At 47.8% G+C, this 18,338-nt stretch overlaps 1 protein-coding gene across 2 annotated transcripts in view; it reads left to right on the top strand.

The window, feature by feature from the left end:
* Zfp346 (zinc finger protein 346) overlaps positions 1–16,181 on the top strand; it is a 30,102-nt gene extending 13,921 nt beyond the window's left edge. The window contains 3 exon segments of one of the 2 annotated variants that reach the window (NM_001399322.1): positions 5,611–5,796; positions 12,079–12,172; positions 13,684–16,181. In NM_001399322.1, the coding sequence (NP_001386251.1) occupies positions 5,611–5,796; positions 12,079–12,172; positions 13,684–13,771 (368 nt within the window). In that variant the 3' untranslated portion in view covers positions 13,772–16,181. 2 annotated transcript variants of the gene reach the window in all.
* Positions 16,182–18,338: the final 2,157 nt, after the last annotated feature.

The following is an 18,338-nucleotide window of genomic DNA, read 5'->3' as shown; positions in this document are numbered from 1 at the left end:
GAAGATAATTATGACTGCCAGATATAGTGGCCCACACTGCCAATCCCAGCACTCGGAGCGTGGAGACAGGAAGATCAGGAGTTCAGTGTCACTTTGGCTGCCAGTTTGAGACCAGCCTGGCCTATATGCCACCCAAAAAGATAAGAGGCAAACACCCCCCCACCCTCAAAAAATGTCTAGGATACAGCAGGTCACCATTTAAAGGCCAGTGCATGGGGTCCTCTCATAAAATGCAGTCCTTAATCAAGAAGCCACCCTCGGAGAGCAATGGCTTTCAGTCTTCCTAATGCTGCAACCCTTCACCTCAGTTAATATATAAACAGGTCCTCAAGTTGTGCTGACCCAGCTGTAAAGATAGTTTTGTTGCTACTTCATAACTAATTTTGCTACTGTTGTGAATGATAATATAAATATCTGTGTTTTCCAATGGTCTTAGATGATCCTTGTGAAAGGGTCATTCAAGCCCAAAGGGGTCATGACCCACAGGTTGAGAACCACTGGTCTAGAGCATACCATTGACCTTGAATATGGTTGACTTGTTGACTATGATGAATATTGATGATTTTGTCTAAAGTGATAGCCAGTAAACAATAGCACCATGACATGTAAGCATTAGGCCAGGGAGCGTTATCTTAAGAATTGGTTTTGTAATGTCACAGACTTTCCTTCCCATACGTGGGAAAATTCTGTGGAACATGCCTCCTCCCAGTACTACTGTTCTAAATTGTAAGTTATCCTCCATATTCACTTCCAACCTTTGCCACGTGAAACCATGTGGCAGTGAGCGCAGCAACCGTGTGTATGGATGCTGGTGCTGTTCTTCATTAGCCTTACAGGTTAGATCTGACCGTGTACTGCACGGGCTCACTGTAGCTCGAGTCCTGAAAGTAAGCCTCTGTGTGCTGTAGAAGGGAAACGAGTGTGCATGGGAAGTCCAGAGAAAGTGAGGGGATTCCTAACCCTTCCAGTTCAGTGCTCAGCCTTCTAGAGTCCTGTGTTCTTGCAACCTGTGCACTGTGTACTCATGTACCTGCTTGTGTTAGATTTGTTTTCTGTTTATCCAGGTTGACTCCATATGTGTGTTTGTAAACATAGAATACATAATTTCTGTAAAATGCTGCACATGTGAATAATTCTAATTCAGTGTGCAAAGCATTCAAAGAAGCAGGTAGTACGTCTCCTAAGTCTTACTCCTAGGGAGAGCATTGTCAGCAGTGGCTCCTGCTCATAGTACATCCTAGCCACAAGCAAATGTGCTACATGACATGCTGACATGTGCGATATGTGCGTGCGTGTGTGTGTGTGTGTGCGCGTGTGTGTGTGTGTGTGTAGGTGATATTTTAAAATGCTAGTGTATTTATATAAAGATTACAGAAAACCTTTTTTTTGTTGTTCTTTTTTTTCGGAGCTGAGAACCGAACCCAAGGCCTTACGCTTACTAGGCAAGCGCTCTACCACTGAGCTAAATCCCCAACCCTACACAAAACCTTTTAACACTGACATGACCGTATTATTATAATATATTCAACCTTATACATTTCTTGGTTTAATATAACATTTCCTCATGTTGGGGGCTAGAGAGATGGCTCAGCAGTTAGGAGTGTGTTCTGCTCTTGCAGAGGTCCCAAGATCAGATTTCAGCACCCATGTGGAGCATCTCATAACTCCTGGTAATTCCAGCTCCAGAGCAATCCACTGCCTCAAGCTTCCGTGGGCACCGCTCTCATGTGCACGTATCCACACAGACACATAAGGTTCATAGAAAATCTTTGATATAAAAGGAAAACATGGCTCAGTGGTTAAGAGCACTGACTGCTCTTCCAGAGGTCCTGAGTTCAATTCCCAGCAACCACATGGTTGTCTTCTGGTGTGTCTGAGGATAGTGACAGTGTACCCACATACATGAAATAAATAAATGAGAGGATAAATAAATAATCTTTTAAAAAAAAACAACAGGAAAATACATTTCCCCAGATTACTGCAGACTTTGTAGGTATTGTTAGCATGGTTCATCGTGGTTCTTCTAATGTTGAATTTTTACATTCTCCTCCCCCTTTTCTGTGTGTTATAGAGAGCACACTGTGTGTATTTCAAGTGTCTCTTGAGAGCTCTAGCTCGTGCTGCCCTTGGGTATCTGTTAAACAGCTGCTCTGGCATTAGAGCTCACTGTGCTCCTCCCCTCCGGTGTGGTGTTTCTTTAAACAATATTCATTTTTATGTACATGGATGTTTTGTCTGCTCCCATTTCACCAGGCATGCAGTACCCACAGAGGGCATCAGATTTCTAGGACTGAGTGAAGTTGCAGATGGTTCTGAAGCCGCAATGTGGGTGCTGGGAATTGAACCTAAGCCCTTTGAAGAGCAGTCAGTGCTTTTAATCACTGAGCCATCTCTTCAGCCTCACCCTCTAGAATGTTTTAAAGAACAACTTTGGGCCCACAAGATGGCTCAGTAGGTCACAGTGTTTGCCACACAATCCTGGGGGCCTGAGTCTGATGCTCAGAACCCAATGGAGGTGAGAAGAGAGAACTGAGTCACAAAATTGTCCTCTAATTTCCTCACATGTACTCTGGCATGCACACTTATGTGCACACACACCTATGCTGGCACAAACACACGCACACACATTCAATAATAATAATAGGCTAAAAATGTTTTAAAGCGGGCACTGGAGAGATAGCTTGTTGGTTAAGAGCACTGACTCCTGGTTCAATTCCCAGCACCCACATGGTGGCTCATAACCATGTGTAACTCCAGCCCCAAGGGATCTGATGCTGCCTTCTGGCCTCCGGGCACTGACATACATTCAGGTAAACATACACATGATAAATAAACCGACAGTGGTAGCATGCACCTTTAATCCCAGCACTCATGGCCTCTGAGTTCAAGTCCAGCCCGGCCTATAGAATGAGTTCCATGACAGCCAGAGCTACACAGAGAAACCTTGTCTCGGATGGATGGATGGATGGATGGATGGATGGATGGATGGATGGATGGATGGATGGATGGATGGGTTAGTGAGTGGGTGGGTGGGTGGGTGGATGGATGGATGGATGGATGGATGGATGGATGGGTTAGTGAGTGGGTGGATGGATGGATGGATGGATGGATGGATGGATGGATGGGTTAGTGAGTGGGTGGGTGGGTGGATGGGGCAGGAAGCTGACAGAACGGCTCAGCAAGTAAAGAAAGGTGCCTGCTGACAACCTGAGTTACCCCTTGCCCCACATGGTAGAAATCACGTGACAAGACTGCCTGCAGGTTGTCCTTTGAAGTACACATGCACACCTAATAAATCAATAAAATGTAATAAAAATTTTAAAAGAATGGCGTTAACTTTTATAAGTCCTAGCATTGTTGAGGCTAAAGCAGAGGGTATTGCATTAGAGGCCAACCTGGGCCATCCATAGATACGCTGTCCCATAGCAGATCATCCTCACAGGCCAGACAGTGGTTCACTCCAGTAGTCACGTACTGGGGAGGGAAGCTAAGGCATGAGGATTACTCAAGTTTGAGACTGCCTGGACTACAAAACAAGACCCCGTCTCAAAAAAAAAAAAAAAAAAAAACTTTATGTCTAGATGACTTATGTCTAGATTTCTCTCAGAAGTCTAGATTCATTATGTAAGAATAGAAAATGCAGAGAACACTGTGACTTTGCATCAGTGAAGCTAGGCGTGGTAGCACACTCCTCTAATCCCAGCATTCAGAGGCAAAGGACTGAAGAGTGCGGAAGGTTCAGGGCCAGCCTGGTCCACAGAGCTAGTAGATAGCCAGAGCTATGCAAAGAAACAGTGTCTCGCAAAACTGAAAAAGGAAACAATGTTTTATAATCTATTTTCTTCAACTCAATACCACAAACTAAACATTCTCATAAACTATTGTATATGTACTTCAGTTTCTGAGTGACTTGCTGAAACTATGCCAGGGAAAATGTGACTGGTGAATGTTGTCCGACTTGCCACAAATCCTCAGTGTTATGTGGGAATGGTAAGAGATGGGAAAGCCTCCTTTGTAAGCTCTGCTGACCCACACCCCTCTCCCACTGCTGGGGACCGGGGGTCTGGGCCCTCCATGTCTGCAGTGGTGGCTGTTAGTTTAATACCATTCCAGGTGACCACAGGGACTTGTTAGTCATGGCATCTACTCTGGAAAGCAGCTGTCTGGCCTGCTTTCAACATTAGCAGCCGTATTGACTTTGGGAAGTTCATTCATACATACATATGCCCAGATCAGACTCTGATTAGCTGCTTTTATCTTTTAAAGAGGAGAGAGAGAGAGAGAGAGAGAGAGAGAGAGAGAGAGAGAGAGAGAGAGAGAGAGTGTGTGTGTGTGTGTGTGCACACATTCCACTGTGGAAGCCAGAACAGTTGGATGCCCTGCACTTACAAGCCATCTGACAGGGGTGCTGTGAATTGGAGTCAGATCCTCTGGAAGAATAGCCAGTGCTCTTAATAACTGAGCCATCTCTTTTCTACCCTTGACTGACTAAGTCCTCTGAGCAGAGTCTCAATGTTTTCTGAGGTGAGAGAATCAGTGGCAGCCTTCAGATCCCCTGCTTCTGTCTTGAGCCTGGCATATGATAGCTTTGGGGTCCTGCATCCTAGAGTTCTCTCGCTGACTTGGTCATCTTGAACAAATCTCTTTTTTTTAAGATTTATTTATTTTATGCATACGAGTACACTGTAGCTGTCTTCAGACACACCAGAAGAGGGCATCAGATCCCATTACAGATGGTTGCGAGCCACCATGTGGTTGCTGGGAATTGAACTCAGGACCTCTGGAAGAGCAGGCAGTGCTCTTAACCGCTGAGCCATCTCCCCAGCCCAAGCAAATCATTTTTCTGTCTAAGCTTTGGTCTTCTCTGTAATGTGGCAGAATGATACCTACTAAACTGGAGTGCGTCTGAGAACCTAAAGGGAAACTGAAGACAAAATGTGTAATTGTTGGTGCCGTCTCCCCGTCCCTCACGGTGGCCTAACAGGCGTCCCTGCCAGGTGTGCTGACATGCGCTTTAATCCCAGCCTGGTTTATAGCTTGCATTTTAGACCAGCCAGAGAGCTACGTAGTGAGACCCTTTCTCAGGAAAAACTACAAGTAAACAATAATAAGGTGTCCTAATCTGCTAGCCTGCCATTGTGTGGGCTCAGAGCTTGAATGTCGTCTTCTCTGTGGTACATTTTCTGAGGATGGAAACGAACTATTTACACTTCTTACCTACTCACTTTGAAATGCCAAGGAATTCTGAGGGCTGGAGAGACTGAGGCTGCAAATACGAAGTTAGGAAACTAAATAGCAGGAGTCCAGAGCTCCTCAGAGGGAAGACCTGGGCTCTTACCTAATGCTGAGGGACACCTCAGTTGTTCATTGAGCTCACTGAGATCTTGCCACCGTCCCAGTTAGAGCATTCATGGTGTGACTATTCAGTGTGACTTCTTTTGGGCTGTGCCACGTCTCTCAGTGTGCTGGTTGGCACTGCCTTTCTTTCACTTGAAAAGACTCAAAACCTGGGAACCTTCTGGTTTGTTTTTTCATTGTTTCTGTTTGAACTCTCTTACCACAGCTTTGTCGAAACACCTGACAAATCCTTTCCTCTGGCCTCCACCTTAGCCCTGCAGCAACATAGAGAGACGCTAGACCCAGACAAATTCTGCAGCCTCTGCCACTCTGCCTTCAACGACCCCGCCATGGCCCAGCAGCACTACACTGGCAAGAGGCACCGGAAGCAGGAGACCAAGCTCAAGCTCATGGCACACTACGGGCGGCTGGCGGGCCCCACTGCCTCGGACTCACCAGGTGAGGGGCTGCTCGCACAGAGTTGGACCAGGGACTAAGCACTAGAGTTCCGTTGACTACCCGTGTATGTCTCTCGAATCTCCTAAAGCAGGGTTTGCAAGCACAGAGCAGACAGGCAAGCCAGACTTGGTGGTGTGCACTGTAATCCCAACAAGCTGGGAGGTTGAAGCAGGAGGATCATGGGTCAAGGACAGTCTGATACATAATGGGAACCTGTCTTGAGAAGATGCAGGGGAACAAGCAGAAAGTGAATGATATGGTTCAGAGAAGGCATGGGCAGTGGGAGAGGGTTAGCCACTCCATGCTATATGCTGCTGCTACCTCTCAGTTTTCAAAGTACTGTGGAAGCCAGGCAGGTGGCACATGCCTTTAATCTTAGCATTGAGGTAGGTAGGTTTCTGCGAGTGTGAGGCTAGCCTAGTCTACATATAAACTCCAGGACAGCCAGTGCTACATACATACATCTCTAAAAATCAGAACAATGGAAACCAAAACCTGTGTGGGAGTTTGCTGTACTTTTATTACCATTGTCACCGTTAGCTCGGAGTCAGTGCTGGGCATGAGCTGCAGGACCTCGTCATGCTCAGCAGACAGTGCCACTGAGCTAGTCTCCGCTCAGATCCCCTTATTTTTAAATGTCTGACTAAATTTTAGAAATTTTAAACTCTGAGTAAAACCCTCTCTATGAATCAGATTTGGTCAAAAGCTACCAGTTTTTTATCTCTGGTTTGAAGGAATTTTTGTTTTGGTTAGATTTTTTTAAATTTTAGATTTTAACCAGGCTGTGGTGGTGGGCACCTTTAATCTCAGCCCTTGGGATATAGTGGCAGGTGGATCTTTCAGTTCAAGGACAGCCTGGTCTCCAGATCAAGTTCCAGACTTGTTAGGGCTATACAGAGAGAGGGAAAAAGGCCAGTGTTAATCCTGTGTCTGTGGGTTTGTAAGTCAGGTGCCCGAGGATGCTGGAAGAGGAGTTAACTCCCTGGAGCTGTCGTTAAAGGTGGTTGAGCCGCCTGACATAAGTGCTGGGAACTGAACTCAGGTCCTCTGGAAGAGCAGCAAGTGGTCTTACCTGCCTAACCATCTTCCCAGCCCCAGCCTCTGATCCAGACTCCCTAGGTAACATCCACATTGCTGGATTGAAGGCCTCAACCACATTACCAAAGTTTGAGCATGTTTAGGGTTCTTTCCACAGCATTTGAGACCTGCCTGTATCCCTGGGTCATGGTGAAGGAGGAGGATACTCACCTGGCATCACAAGAGTGGGCATTCACAGTTAGGGACCTTTCTAGTATGTTTGGGACTGGAAATGTCACTCAGTTGCACAGAGAGCAGTGCCCTCACTGACCTGTACCACATAAACGTGGCACAGTAGTGCACACCTGTAATCACAGCGCGTGGGAGTTGGAGGGGGGAAGACCAGGCATGTTACACAGATGCACATGTGTAAGCAATCCAATAAAAATCTGAAAGCCAGATAATCGTTCTTGTCATGAGTACAGCATGCCAGACTATGAGCTTGGAGCAGGTAGGGCAGTTTTAGTTCCTTTGGTTTGTGTTTGGGATTCAGGGTTTGTTTAGTTTTGTTTTCTGAGACAGAGTCTTATGTAGCTCATGCTGGCCCCCAATTTTTTGTGTAGCCAAGGATAACAAACTCTCGACCTTCCTGCATGCACTTTCAACTGCTTGGATCGCAGGGCTGTGCTGCCAGTGCTTGGCATAAACTCAGTCACAGCAGCATCGTAAGATGGGTGTGAGCCTGGCTCCCTTCTCCTACCAAAGAGTGTTTTCTGAGGCTAAATAGCCAGAATAGACCACTGGCTCATTCCCCCGGCATCCCTGAGAACACTGTACTTCTCCAGAAGGTACCCAGGAAGTGCACGGTCCATCAGAAGCCACAGCACGGGGCCCATCACACACCCAGTATTGCATACATGCATGCATCTAAAATACCCTCAGTGCATCTAACTAGAACATCCCCAGCCTTTTAAACGCACATGGAAAACAATCAGGGGGGAAACCAAACCAAAACCCAAACAGTCTGGACCCAAAGTGGCATCTCCATTCTGCCCTCTGCCTGTGAGCTCTGTAACAGGCTCAGCACGTGCCATTTCCTGCAGGGTCAGCTCACTTCCCCTGAATGTGAAGGTGGCCTTTTCTTCTTTTTCTCCAGCCCTCTGTCCTTGAACGTGGTAGTATCTGCCTGTATCCAGCAGTTAGGACATTGGGTCGGTGGTGGTGAGTTCCAGGCCAGCCTGTGCTGTAGACCCAGTCTCAGAACCCTGACAAACAAACTAAGTAGAATATCATGATACCCTAAACATTAAAGATCATTTTTTCATACACCAATAACAAAATTGCTAGGAAATACATCAAGAGAACAATCTCCTCATAGCTATAAAAATGAAAATAAAATTAAGGAAGTGAACGACCTCTTGAATTAAGATGGTGAGACTGGCCAAAGAAACTGAAAGGGGCCGGGAGGGCTCAGCTGGTACAGTGCCTGCCCTGCAAGCAGGAAGACTCCAGCCCTGCAGGAAAGCTGACTGGTGGTACACGGCTATACCATAGTGCTCTGGGGCAGAGACAAGTGCATCTTGGAGCTCACTGGCCAGCCATTCTATTTAGGTAATAATCTCTAGGTTCAGTGAGAGAATCCATCTTTTTTTTTTTTTTTTTTTTTTTGGCTTTTTTTTTTCGGAGCTGGGGACCAAACCCAGGGCTTTGCGCTTCCTAGGCAAGCGCTCTACCACTGAGCTAAATCCCCAACCCCGAGAGAATCCATCTTAAAGAAGAAAGAGAGCTATGGAGGAAGATACCCAACCTCTGGCCTCTGTGTGTGCACGTGTGTGCGCGCACACATTGTAGATGAACTAGACAGGATGACACACAGCTGAGACTGAGGCAGGAGAATTGCCTTAACTTCAAGTCTGGGCTATATTCTTGTTGAAGGTTAGCCTGGGCTACATGGCAAGACCCTCTCCCAAAAAGCAAATAACATGTACCACCATCCCCAAAATAGGAAGATATCCTGTGTAGGTAAAATCAGTACTAAAATATCCACACTGCTCTAAGTGGTTTGTGTGTTTAGAATAGTTCCTATCCAGATGCCAGTGACAGTCTTTATATGAGAGTAGCGAAATGTCCTGTACTGTGTGTGGCATCACATGTGACTTCCAGCAGTAAAAGTCAGGATTTGGAAGATCAGGGATCAAAGGTCACCCTTGGCTTCGTAGAGTATTCAAGGTCAGCTGAGTCACAGAAGACCCGAAGCTGTCCATCGTCTAAAATCCCAGTGCCTGGAGAGTGCAGACAGGAAGACTGGAGTTCAGGGCCAGTTTTAGCTATGTTGAGAGTGCAGCCAGCTTGGACTACCTAATACCCTATCTAAGCAAAGGGAGGACATTGCCTAGTAGATGTCATTGTGGCATTCTCATATACATCATTATAATGAATTAATCCTCCCTCCCCATACCAAAAATGTGTTGTTATTGTTTGTTGTGTTTTATGGGGCACAGTCTTACACAGCTCTGTCTTGGAACCCACTCTGTAGATGAGGCTGCCCTCGAACTCACGGAGATCCACTTTCCTCCGCCTCCCAAAGGCTGGGTTTAAAGGCATGTGCCACTTTACCCAGCTCAAATGACTTTTTTAAAAAATCGTTTCCCACTGTTTACATACCTGGAACTCAAATCTCCAAGAGGCTCCATCTTCACTCACACGGGGAAGTGAGCTGTGATCTCACCACAGAGCTGAGGGCTCCAGATGTGCGAGTGCTGCTCATCCTCCACAGCGAGCCCCAGGCAGGCGGGCATAAGTCCTCCTCCCTCCCTCCCTGCATATCATCATCCAGATTTGCCACTTTCTATCTCTGTCCTGAGATGTGCTGTGTCTTACTTTTACAGACAGACAGACAGATACAGAGAGAGACATAGATATGTAGCAACTATTCTCACAGGATGTGAAATAAGCTAATCACGATAGTGCATGCTTGAAATCTTGGCACTCGGGAGGCAGAGGCTGGAAGAACAGAAGCTGAAGCTGACCTGAGCTACGCGAAATGCTCTCTGTACTTTAATGTTTTCAAGTTGTATTTTTATGATGGTTCTTAAACACTTTAGCTTCCCTTGTAGCCCACCACCCACCAGAGGTAGTGGGAAAGAAAGGATGGGGAAGGGGGATGGACCTGTTTAGACAGGTTCTTTGGAGCAGTTCCCTCTGTGGATACACCAGTAGTCCAGTTAAGTCAGGATAGCAAACACGAATCAGTGGTGGCTCTATCCAGCAGAGACAGCCAGGCCTCAGCCTTGACTCAAGTCAGCAGGAGGGACAGCAGGAACACTAGGAGAGGTTCTTGGCTGTGCCTCTCTCAGGGAAGTGAAGAGCAATGAAGCAAGACCCACAAGCATTGCACAGCTAGCTCTGTGAGCAAGCCTCGGTCAGTCACCTTCCAGACATCATGTGTCTTGCCTTTGCACGTGAGTCTGTCTCAGCTGGCATCACTGCCTATCATCCTGAGTCCTCGGAAGCACAAGGACTCAGCACGCCACCAGGTTTTTGGTGCAGTTCACTCTGGAGTCCTGACAAATGCAGGTCTACTACTCAATGTTAAGGTGGACCAATACACAAGTGTCTTTAGGGAAGAGTCCATCACGTGTCCTTTCATGCACTTGCATTATTTAGCAGAACAGCCTCTCTCCTGTGTCTGCCTCAGGGAAACTTTCTTTCCCAAGTCTTCCTTAGCCTTTCACCTTTGTCCTTCATGTGTTTGCCCCAAGAAAACACCAGCCAAAGAACCCTTAAGTTCCCACCTCAACTGTTTCAAAAGAAATTTTAGGAAATACATGAGACATTGATTGCATCATAGTTGCTTTGGCCTGGCGTAGTGATGCTCATAATCCTAGCACTCAATCCAAGACAAAGTCACCACAGCCCTAAGGCCAGCCACAGCTACACAGTGTAGAGGCCTCATTTCACAAGTAAAGTAAAGTAATAGCCATAGAGAGAAGGCTCAGCAGTCAGCACCACTCGCTGGTCCCACAGAGAGCCTGAGTCCAGCACCCAGGTGGCTTACAATCACCTCTAACTCCAGTTCCAGAGAATATGGCACTCTTTGGGCATCTTGGGCACCTGCACATATGTGTACATACAAGCACATTCATGCACATGGATTAAAATGTTATATCCCAAGACATAGCTATTTTATCCTAAGTATTCTTTTTTTTTTTTTCTTCTTCTTTTTTTTCAGAGCTGGGGACCGAACCCAGGGCCTTGCGCTTGCTAGGCAAGCGCTCTACCACTGAGCTAAATCCCCAACCCCTATCCTAAGTATTCTGAGTGTAAAGAGTATAATAGGTGGGGGCTGGAGAGATGACTCACAGTTAAGAGCACTGACTGCTCTTCCAGAGGTCCTGAGTTCAATTCCCAGCAACCACATGGTGGCTCACAACCATCTGTAATGGGATCCGATGCCCTCTTCTGATATGTCTGAAGACAGCCACAGTGTACTTATATATTTAAAATAATCTTTTTTTAAAAGTACAATAGCTTTATGTTGTGAAACGCTAAGCATTGGGGGGAAAAGGATTTAGCCAAGTTACACAACATGGCCAGGGATCCAGTCTGACCTACTCCTGAGTCACTACTAGAGCCATATAGCAAAATGCCACCCGATCCCTGGAGATCACTGTCTGAACCACAGTGTAAAGAGGCAGATTGATTCTCATAACAACTTGTACCCTTCCATCGCCGTTACTGCAAGCCCACAGAGGGTGGACCTTCCAAGAGGTCTCAGTGACGGGGTTCCCTTAATGAGGCCTCTTAGCAGAGGGAGAATTGAAGCATCGGACATCTTTGTTCTGCGGTTAGCACTGATATATTAATTCATGTCGTTGAGGTGAGGCACAGGTGGTGCATGTGTAGAAGTCAAAGGACGCCGTCCTGTCCTTGTACGTTGTGGGACCAGGGACTAAACCCTGTTCATCAGGCTTGGATGTGCTTCTTCACCCACTAAGCTACCTCAGGGACTTATTCTCTGTCATTCTTTCGTTTGCTCAGTAACACCTCTTCTGGTTGTTTGCTGGGACCTCTAGCTGGGATAACTTAAGAATAGGGAGGTTGCAGCCCCAGGGTACAGTGTCACACCGTCTGGCCTCCAGAGCACCCCGGCCTCAGTGCCAAGCCACCGGTCTTCAGAAGGGCTTGTGCATGCTCACTGCAGGCAGTGTTCCTCTGGTCCCTTCCTGTTGGATGACTAACTCTTCATTTTCCTGTATGTTTCAGCTGGGAAGGGCTATCCCTGCAAGACGTGTAAAATAGTGCTGAACTCCATAGAACAGTACCAAGCTCACGTCAGTGGCTTCAAACACAAAAACCAGTGAGTAAAGTCCTTTGAAGTTCATGAGTCTCCAGCAGGAGTCTAGCGTTTCTGAGTCAGGTACTTCCCGGCACAGATGGACTGACTCCCGAGAGCCTTCTCAGTCACCGAGGTATCTCCTGGGTCTCCCCCATCAGCCCTTCGTTTAGCATTTGCACTGACTGAAGCTGCAGGAGAGATGCATAGATGATTTCCCTTGTGTTTTCAAATGGCGCCTGGATTTCCTGGCCTGGAGCAGCCTGAAGAGGGACGCATGATTTGATCACTGGTCTGAGGCCAGGCAGCGTCACATGTGACCCTGTCTGAAAACAAACACTAAAAAGCTTCCTTTCGTAGTCAGAATGATTATAAAGAAATAAGGTAGGGGTTGGGGATTTGGCTCAGTGGTAGAGCGCTTGCCTAGGAAGCGCAAGGTCCTGGGTTCGATCCCCAGCCCCGAAAAAAAAAATGTATTATAAAAATAAGGTGAGCCAAGTGGCACACGCTGTAATCCTGCCCTTGGCAAGTGAAAGCAGGAGAACCACAAGTTCAAGGTCAGCCTTAACGATGAAGAGAGTTAGAGGCCAGAATGTGGTTCACGAGAACTTGTCTCAGAAAACTGAATGAAGAGGAAAGCTGGGCAGTGCTGGGGCACACATTTAATCCCAGTACTCAGGAGACAGCATTGAGCTCTGAGTTCAAGGTCAGCCTGGTCTACTAATCAAGTTTCAGGACAGCCAGGACTATACAGAGAAACCCTATCTTAGAGGGGGGGGAGGGGGAGGGAGAAGGAGAGAGAGATGGGGGGGGGGGGGGGCTCGCAGCCAGGAGCCAAGCGGTCAGGCATGGTTGCACATCTATAATCTCTGCAGTTGCAGTTGGGAGTTGAGGCAGGAGGATCAGGAATTCAAGGTCAACCTGGAGTACTTGCAAACCTGAGTGAAAACCACAGACAAAAATAAAAGTCGCATGTGATGGGCTGTGCTTGCCATCCCTGCACTGGGAAGGCAGAGCTGAAGACCCCTTGGGTCTCTGGCCAGCTAGTGCAGCGTGTTCTAGACCAATGAGCTAGACCTTGTCTCAGGAAGATGTTTACCACCTAAGGAATGATTGCTTAAGGCCATCCCCAGGCCTACACAGGCATGCACACAGGCAAGAAATATTTGATGGAAAGTAATTCAAAATCATCATGTTAAGCAAAACAAGCCAGATTTAGGGAAACATAAATATCATGGCTTTATCCCCCTCTTTGCAGATCCTAAATTTCTAAAGAAATATTTTAAGCTAGTTGGCTAAGCTTTCGGAAGTTGAGCTTCATATGTAAAATGAGGGTGGTCTCACCATGCAGAACTGACTTGAAGTTGAAAAGAGATAGTACCCTAGTATTCAGTGATCCTCAGTAAAAGGGAGGCCATCATACCATTCTCCCAACATATGAGGGAGCCATACCACCGTTAGAACAAGTACCATCATGAGTGTACCATCATAGCTGTGCCACGTGCTGACCCCGTGTCTGTGATTTCAAATTACAGGTCACCCAAGACATTGGTGACACTTGGGAGCCAGATGCCAGTGCAAACACAACCCACTCCAAAGGACTCAAGCACAGTGGAAGACTAGCACTGTCTCTGCCTGATCACCCTCGGTGCGACAGCCACAAGCCAGTTCCTGGTGACTGTGGTCAGCCCACAGCTCCTTCTTCCTCTCATATCAGAAGAATGTGGAGGCATGAGGCCAGCGTGGGCTGCAGATCTGCAGATGCCTCTGACTGCACCCAGGTGCAGCTCCTCCGGCCCCTCTGTAGCATGGCAGGAGACGGCTCTGAGAAGACCTGAGATGATGGGCTAGAGGTTAGCCTTCCCTGTCCCTCTGGGTGTAGTCCCAATGTTTGTTTTTACTCTCAAGGTCAGGCGGGAGCAAGTTCCTGCAGATAAGGGAGAGCACTGTCTCTGGGCTCTGAGCAGATTCGTGGAGAAACTTGGAGCTGATGTGTCATTCCCTGCCCGTCCCGTGTGCAGGCTTGGTCTAGATCTGCCAACCATGAAGTCCCCTGCAGCACACAGTCTTGGCAGAGCACTGCCATCTCTGCTGCCTGTCTCTCCAGTTCCCGAGTGGTGCTAGGCATCTGCAGCAGCAAGGAGCTTGAGGAGACCTGAGTGCCCAGTGGGATCATGGGAAGCACCGAAAGGGGCCTTTGTCCAGAGGTGCTCCAACCCAGGGTCATGTGAGAAAGTCTCCTGCCTGCTGTGCTCCTTAATTCTGTGCCCTGATAGGTAACTGCCTCCTGCCAGTCTACTAAAAGGTCACTTGGTCTCAGCTCTGTGTCCTTGTATAGTAGGCTATCTCTTGTGTAGTAGGCTATCCCACCCTGTTTGCTGTGGTGCTATCCCTCCCTTGTCATCCTCAAGATTCTGGGGGAACTGAGGAGGAATGTAGAACTGGTGCAAGTTCTACAGTAAGGAAAAGGGTCCCCAGACCCTGAAGTGAGATTCCTCCTAGATTTGCATCCTGGGAACCCACTGCAGTGGGTGACTGGAGCAGGGCTTCCAGAAGTATCCCTAGAGCTTGTAGAAAGGCTTCCTTGTTAATGCAATTGGGTACCATGAAGGGATGGGCAGGGATTAAATTCTTGTTCTCTGGTCACTCAACCATCCAAAATAAAGAATTTCTTCTGTGAGTCAGGCCATAACCTCAGCCCTGGCTTTTCAGCCACGTTGATAATGCTGTGGCATTCCCACACAATCAGCCCCCAGCGTCCTCGGTAATGATTTCACCCCAGGAAAAGTCTCCCTGATGCCCTAAGCCCAACCCAGTTCATCCCCCCAGCTATCTGAGTTATTCTTGAGATAGTCCACTGTCTCTGGCTACTGCAGAGAGGCCTGTATGAAAGCTGTGCCCGTAAGGCTGTTTGTCTCCAGGGTAATTCCTTCAGGGTGGTGTCCACTAACCTCATGTCCAGGATGCTGGGTCTTAAGTTTTGGGTATGTGAGTGGTTGGGTGGCAGTGCTTAAAGACAGCTGTCCCTTTCCCACTCCACTTAAAGAGCTGTCTGAGTTTTCTCGAAGTTTTCCTAGGCCTTCTGGTCCTTGGGAGAGCCATTTCTTTGTCTCAAAAACAGTAGGGCAGAGAGCATTAGAATCTGGTGCCAGTAGGCCAGGCCAAGCACCATCGGCCACTGCCCTGGGCACTGCCCCTAACCAGCTCCTGACTTAGCTCCTGGCCTCATGGGTAGATTCTCTGCTTTCAGCTTCTTCCCAGCCGCAGGCCGCCTCAGCGGTCTTCCTCGGGTTCTCTGCAGCCTGGTGCGTTAGGATGAGGGAAGATCGTGAGGTCATGAAGGGCTGACTGGCCGCTGGCCCTTGTCTTGTGTGACCTCTGCCTAGATAGGCTCAGGAGTCCCTGCCAGCTGCATGCCCGGCGCTGTGGGGGGAAGACCCTAGAAGGAGCTCGCCATTGTCCCCCGGAAGCTCACACCCGTGAAAGTCATGATTTGGACCGTCATGGGGCAGGCGGGGATGTCCAGGACACAAGCACTGACAGCGAGGGGCAGAAGGCTGAGATGAATGCTGCTCTATGTGGCTCTGGGGCTTTTGTTTCCTAGTTTGTTTCATGTAGCCCAGGCTAGTCTCAAACTTGTCATTTAGGAGGCTAGCCTTGAACTGCCGGTCCCCCCACCTCTACCCCCCTGTTCAGGGATGACAGGCATGTGCCAGCACATCTCTTTTCTTACTGTGTGTTTGTTTGCTTGATTTGGCTTGGTTTTTCAAGACAAGGACCCAGTATGCAGCCCTGGCTGTCTCAGAACTCACTCTGTAGGCCTTGAACTCAGAAATCCACCTGCCTCTGCCTCCCCTCCCAAGTGCTGTGATTAAAGGTGTGTGCCACCATGCCTGGCTGAGCAGTTTTTTTTAAATAATGTCTAGTAGTTCTCTATTTGAGTCAGTCATAGCCTAGCTTCGTGCTGTTGAACAGTTGTGTTGTTTCTCCTTAAGGTCATCTCAAATAAAGCTGCTGTAAGACTCACTTGATATGTGCTCCTCCACTCACAATGCGTTGGGCACTTTTTACTTGTAGCCAAGGTGGTTCTGTGTTCCTTCAGTTCTTTCAGCCCTGTGATCGGGGTTAATTAGCTTTCACCCCCATGTGAAACAGAGCCCACCTCAGAGACTCTGCCTGTGCCAAGCCTAAACTACACAGAAAAACCATCCATCCTGCGCCCTGCCTTAGCAACTCTCCAGGTTTCAGTCGTTACACCCATGTGAAAGTGGGCCAACTTCACCATGCAGTGACCCATGATGGCCACTAGGTGGGAGGCACTCCTTTTTTTTCTTTTTTTTTTTTTTTTCTTTTTTTTTTAAATTGGGCAGGGTATACCACCCGCAGGGCAGTAGGCAGTAGTTTAATTTAATGGCAAAGAGAATGAGGCAGACTTCTCCTCTCCTAAGTCTCTGTATTTGATATTTCACTCAACCCTCAAGACAACTGGGAAAAGCCAGTTTCACCTGAAAAACAGGAGCAGTGTGTCAGACGACCTTACAGAACCGGCCACGCTGCCTTGGGAAGAGCCAACCCATGCCTCCAGCTACTTTCTTTTTGACATTAGTTTTATTTATTACCCTTATGGTTGTCTGCGCACATGTAGAGGCCAGAGGACAACTTGGAGTCCTTCTCCTCCCATGAGATTTCGAGATCAAGCTCAGGTCAGTGGGATTCTAAGCTTGAAGCCTCTCCAGCTGGCTTCCAGGCCTTTCTTTACGTAAGTTGCCATCCGTAGTTCCAAGGCTGCCTCGCCCTTCCACCACCCCACCTCTCTTGAAGGGCTGCGAAATTAGCCACCTGCCTAGGAGCAACCTGATGCTTGGCTATCTTGGAATCCTTTCTTACTTTACTCTAGGTTATGATAGGGTCTAGCAGTCTGGGCTGCCTCCCATTTGCTGGAGTATCGGGTATGTGCCACCACGCTCTGCATGCATGCATGCGTGCATGTGTGGATGTGTGTATAGCTTTTTTGTTTCTGTTGAGATAGGGTATCATATCACTATTGTAGCCCAGGCTGGCCTTGAAATCATTATGTAGCCTATGTTAGCTTCAACCTCACAGCAATCCTCCTGTCTCAGCCTCCCAAGTACTGAAATTTTTGCCCCACCACCAATCCTACCAGCCCAGCCCAGCCCAGCCCACCCCCGACACATTTCTGCTGTGGTCCAGGGACTTGTTCCCTCTCCATTCTGGAGAGTGGTCTGTCTTCCAGTCTAGACCACCAGAAGGTAAGTTCGGAGCTGTTGGCAGCTACCTCTCCTAGTGTGTAGGGAAACCTGCCTGAGAAACCAACACAAAGGAAACCAGCCAAGACGTGAGAAGAAGCAGGTTTCCAGCCAGGCCCAAAGCCAATACCCCCAGAACTTTCTGTTTTTAATTTATTTATTTATTATATATAAGCACACTGTAGCTGTCTTCAGACACACCAGAAGAGGGCATTGGATCCCATTACAGATGGCTGTGAGCCACCATGTGGTTGCTGGGATTTGAACTCAAGACTTCTGGAAGAACAGTCGGTGCTCTTAACCGCCCTAGAACTTTCTAATTGACTTTTCCCTGAACCTGTTTACCTTGAGTTCCGATCACTTTCATAGTAGAGTTCTGCCTGGGGGCCTGGAGACACACCTCAGAGATACAGCACTTAACTCTTGTGTAGGAGAAGCTCTGGCTTCAAGCCTCTCGGCTGGGGATAGGATTAAGGAGCAAGGTGTGTTTTGATGTTTTGTTTGTTGTGGTATTAAGGACTGAACCAGGGGACTAGAGAGATGGCTCAGTGGTTAAGAGCACTGTCTGCTCTTCCAGAGGTCCTGAGTTCAATTCCCAGCAACCACATGGTGGCTCACCACCATCTGTAATGAGATCTTTACCCTAAATTGTCTGTGCTGAAGGTCTGAACGTCCAAGATGACCTCTTCTGGTTAGGGTTATTAGTTCAGGGGTAAAGTATTTGCTTATTTTATGTATAGGAATACACTGAGCTGTTTTCAGACACACCAGAAGAGGGCATCAGACCCCACTACAGATGGTTGTGAGCCACCATGTGGTTGCTGGGAATTGAACTCAGGACCTCTGGAAGAGCAGTCGGTGCTCTTAACCACTGAGCCATCTCTCCAGCCCCCAGGAGGGAATTTCTTAATTGAGGTTCCCTA

The sequence above is a fragment of the Rattus norvegicus genome, chromosome 17, assembly GCF_021556685.1.
Source record: "Rattus norvegicus strain SHRSP/BbbUtx chromosome 17, alternate assembly SHRSP_T2T, whole genome shotgun sequence".
Taxonomy (NCBI): Eukaryota; Metazoa; Chordata; class Mammalia; order Rodentia; family Muridae; genus Rattus; species Rattus norvegicus.
The sequence above is the reverse complement of the archived record's forward strand: the minus strand, read 5'-3'. Positions and strand labels throughout refer to the sequence as shown.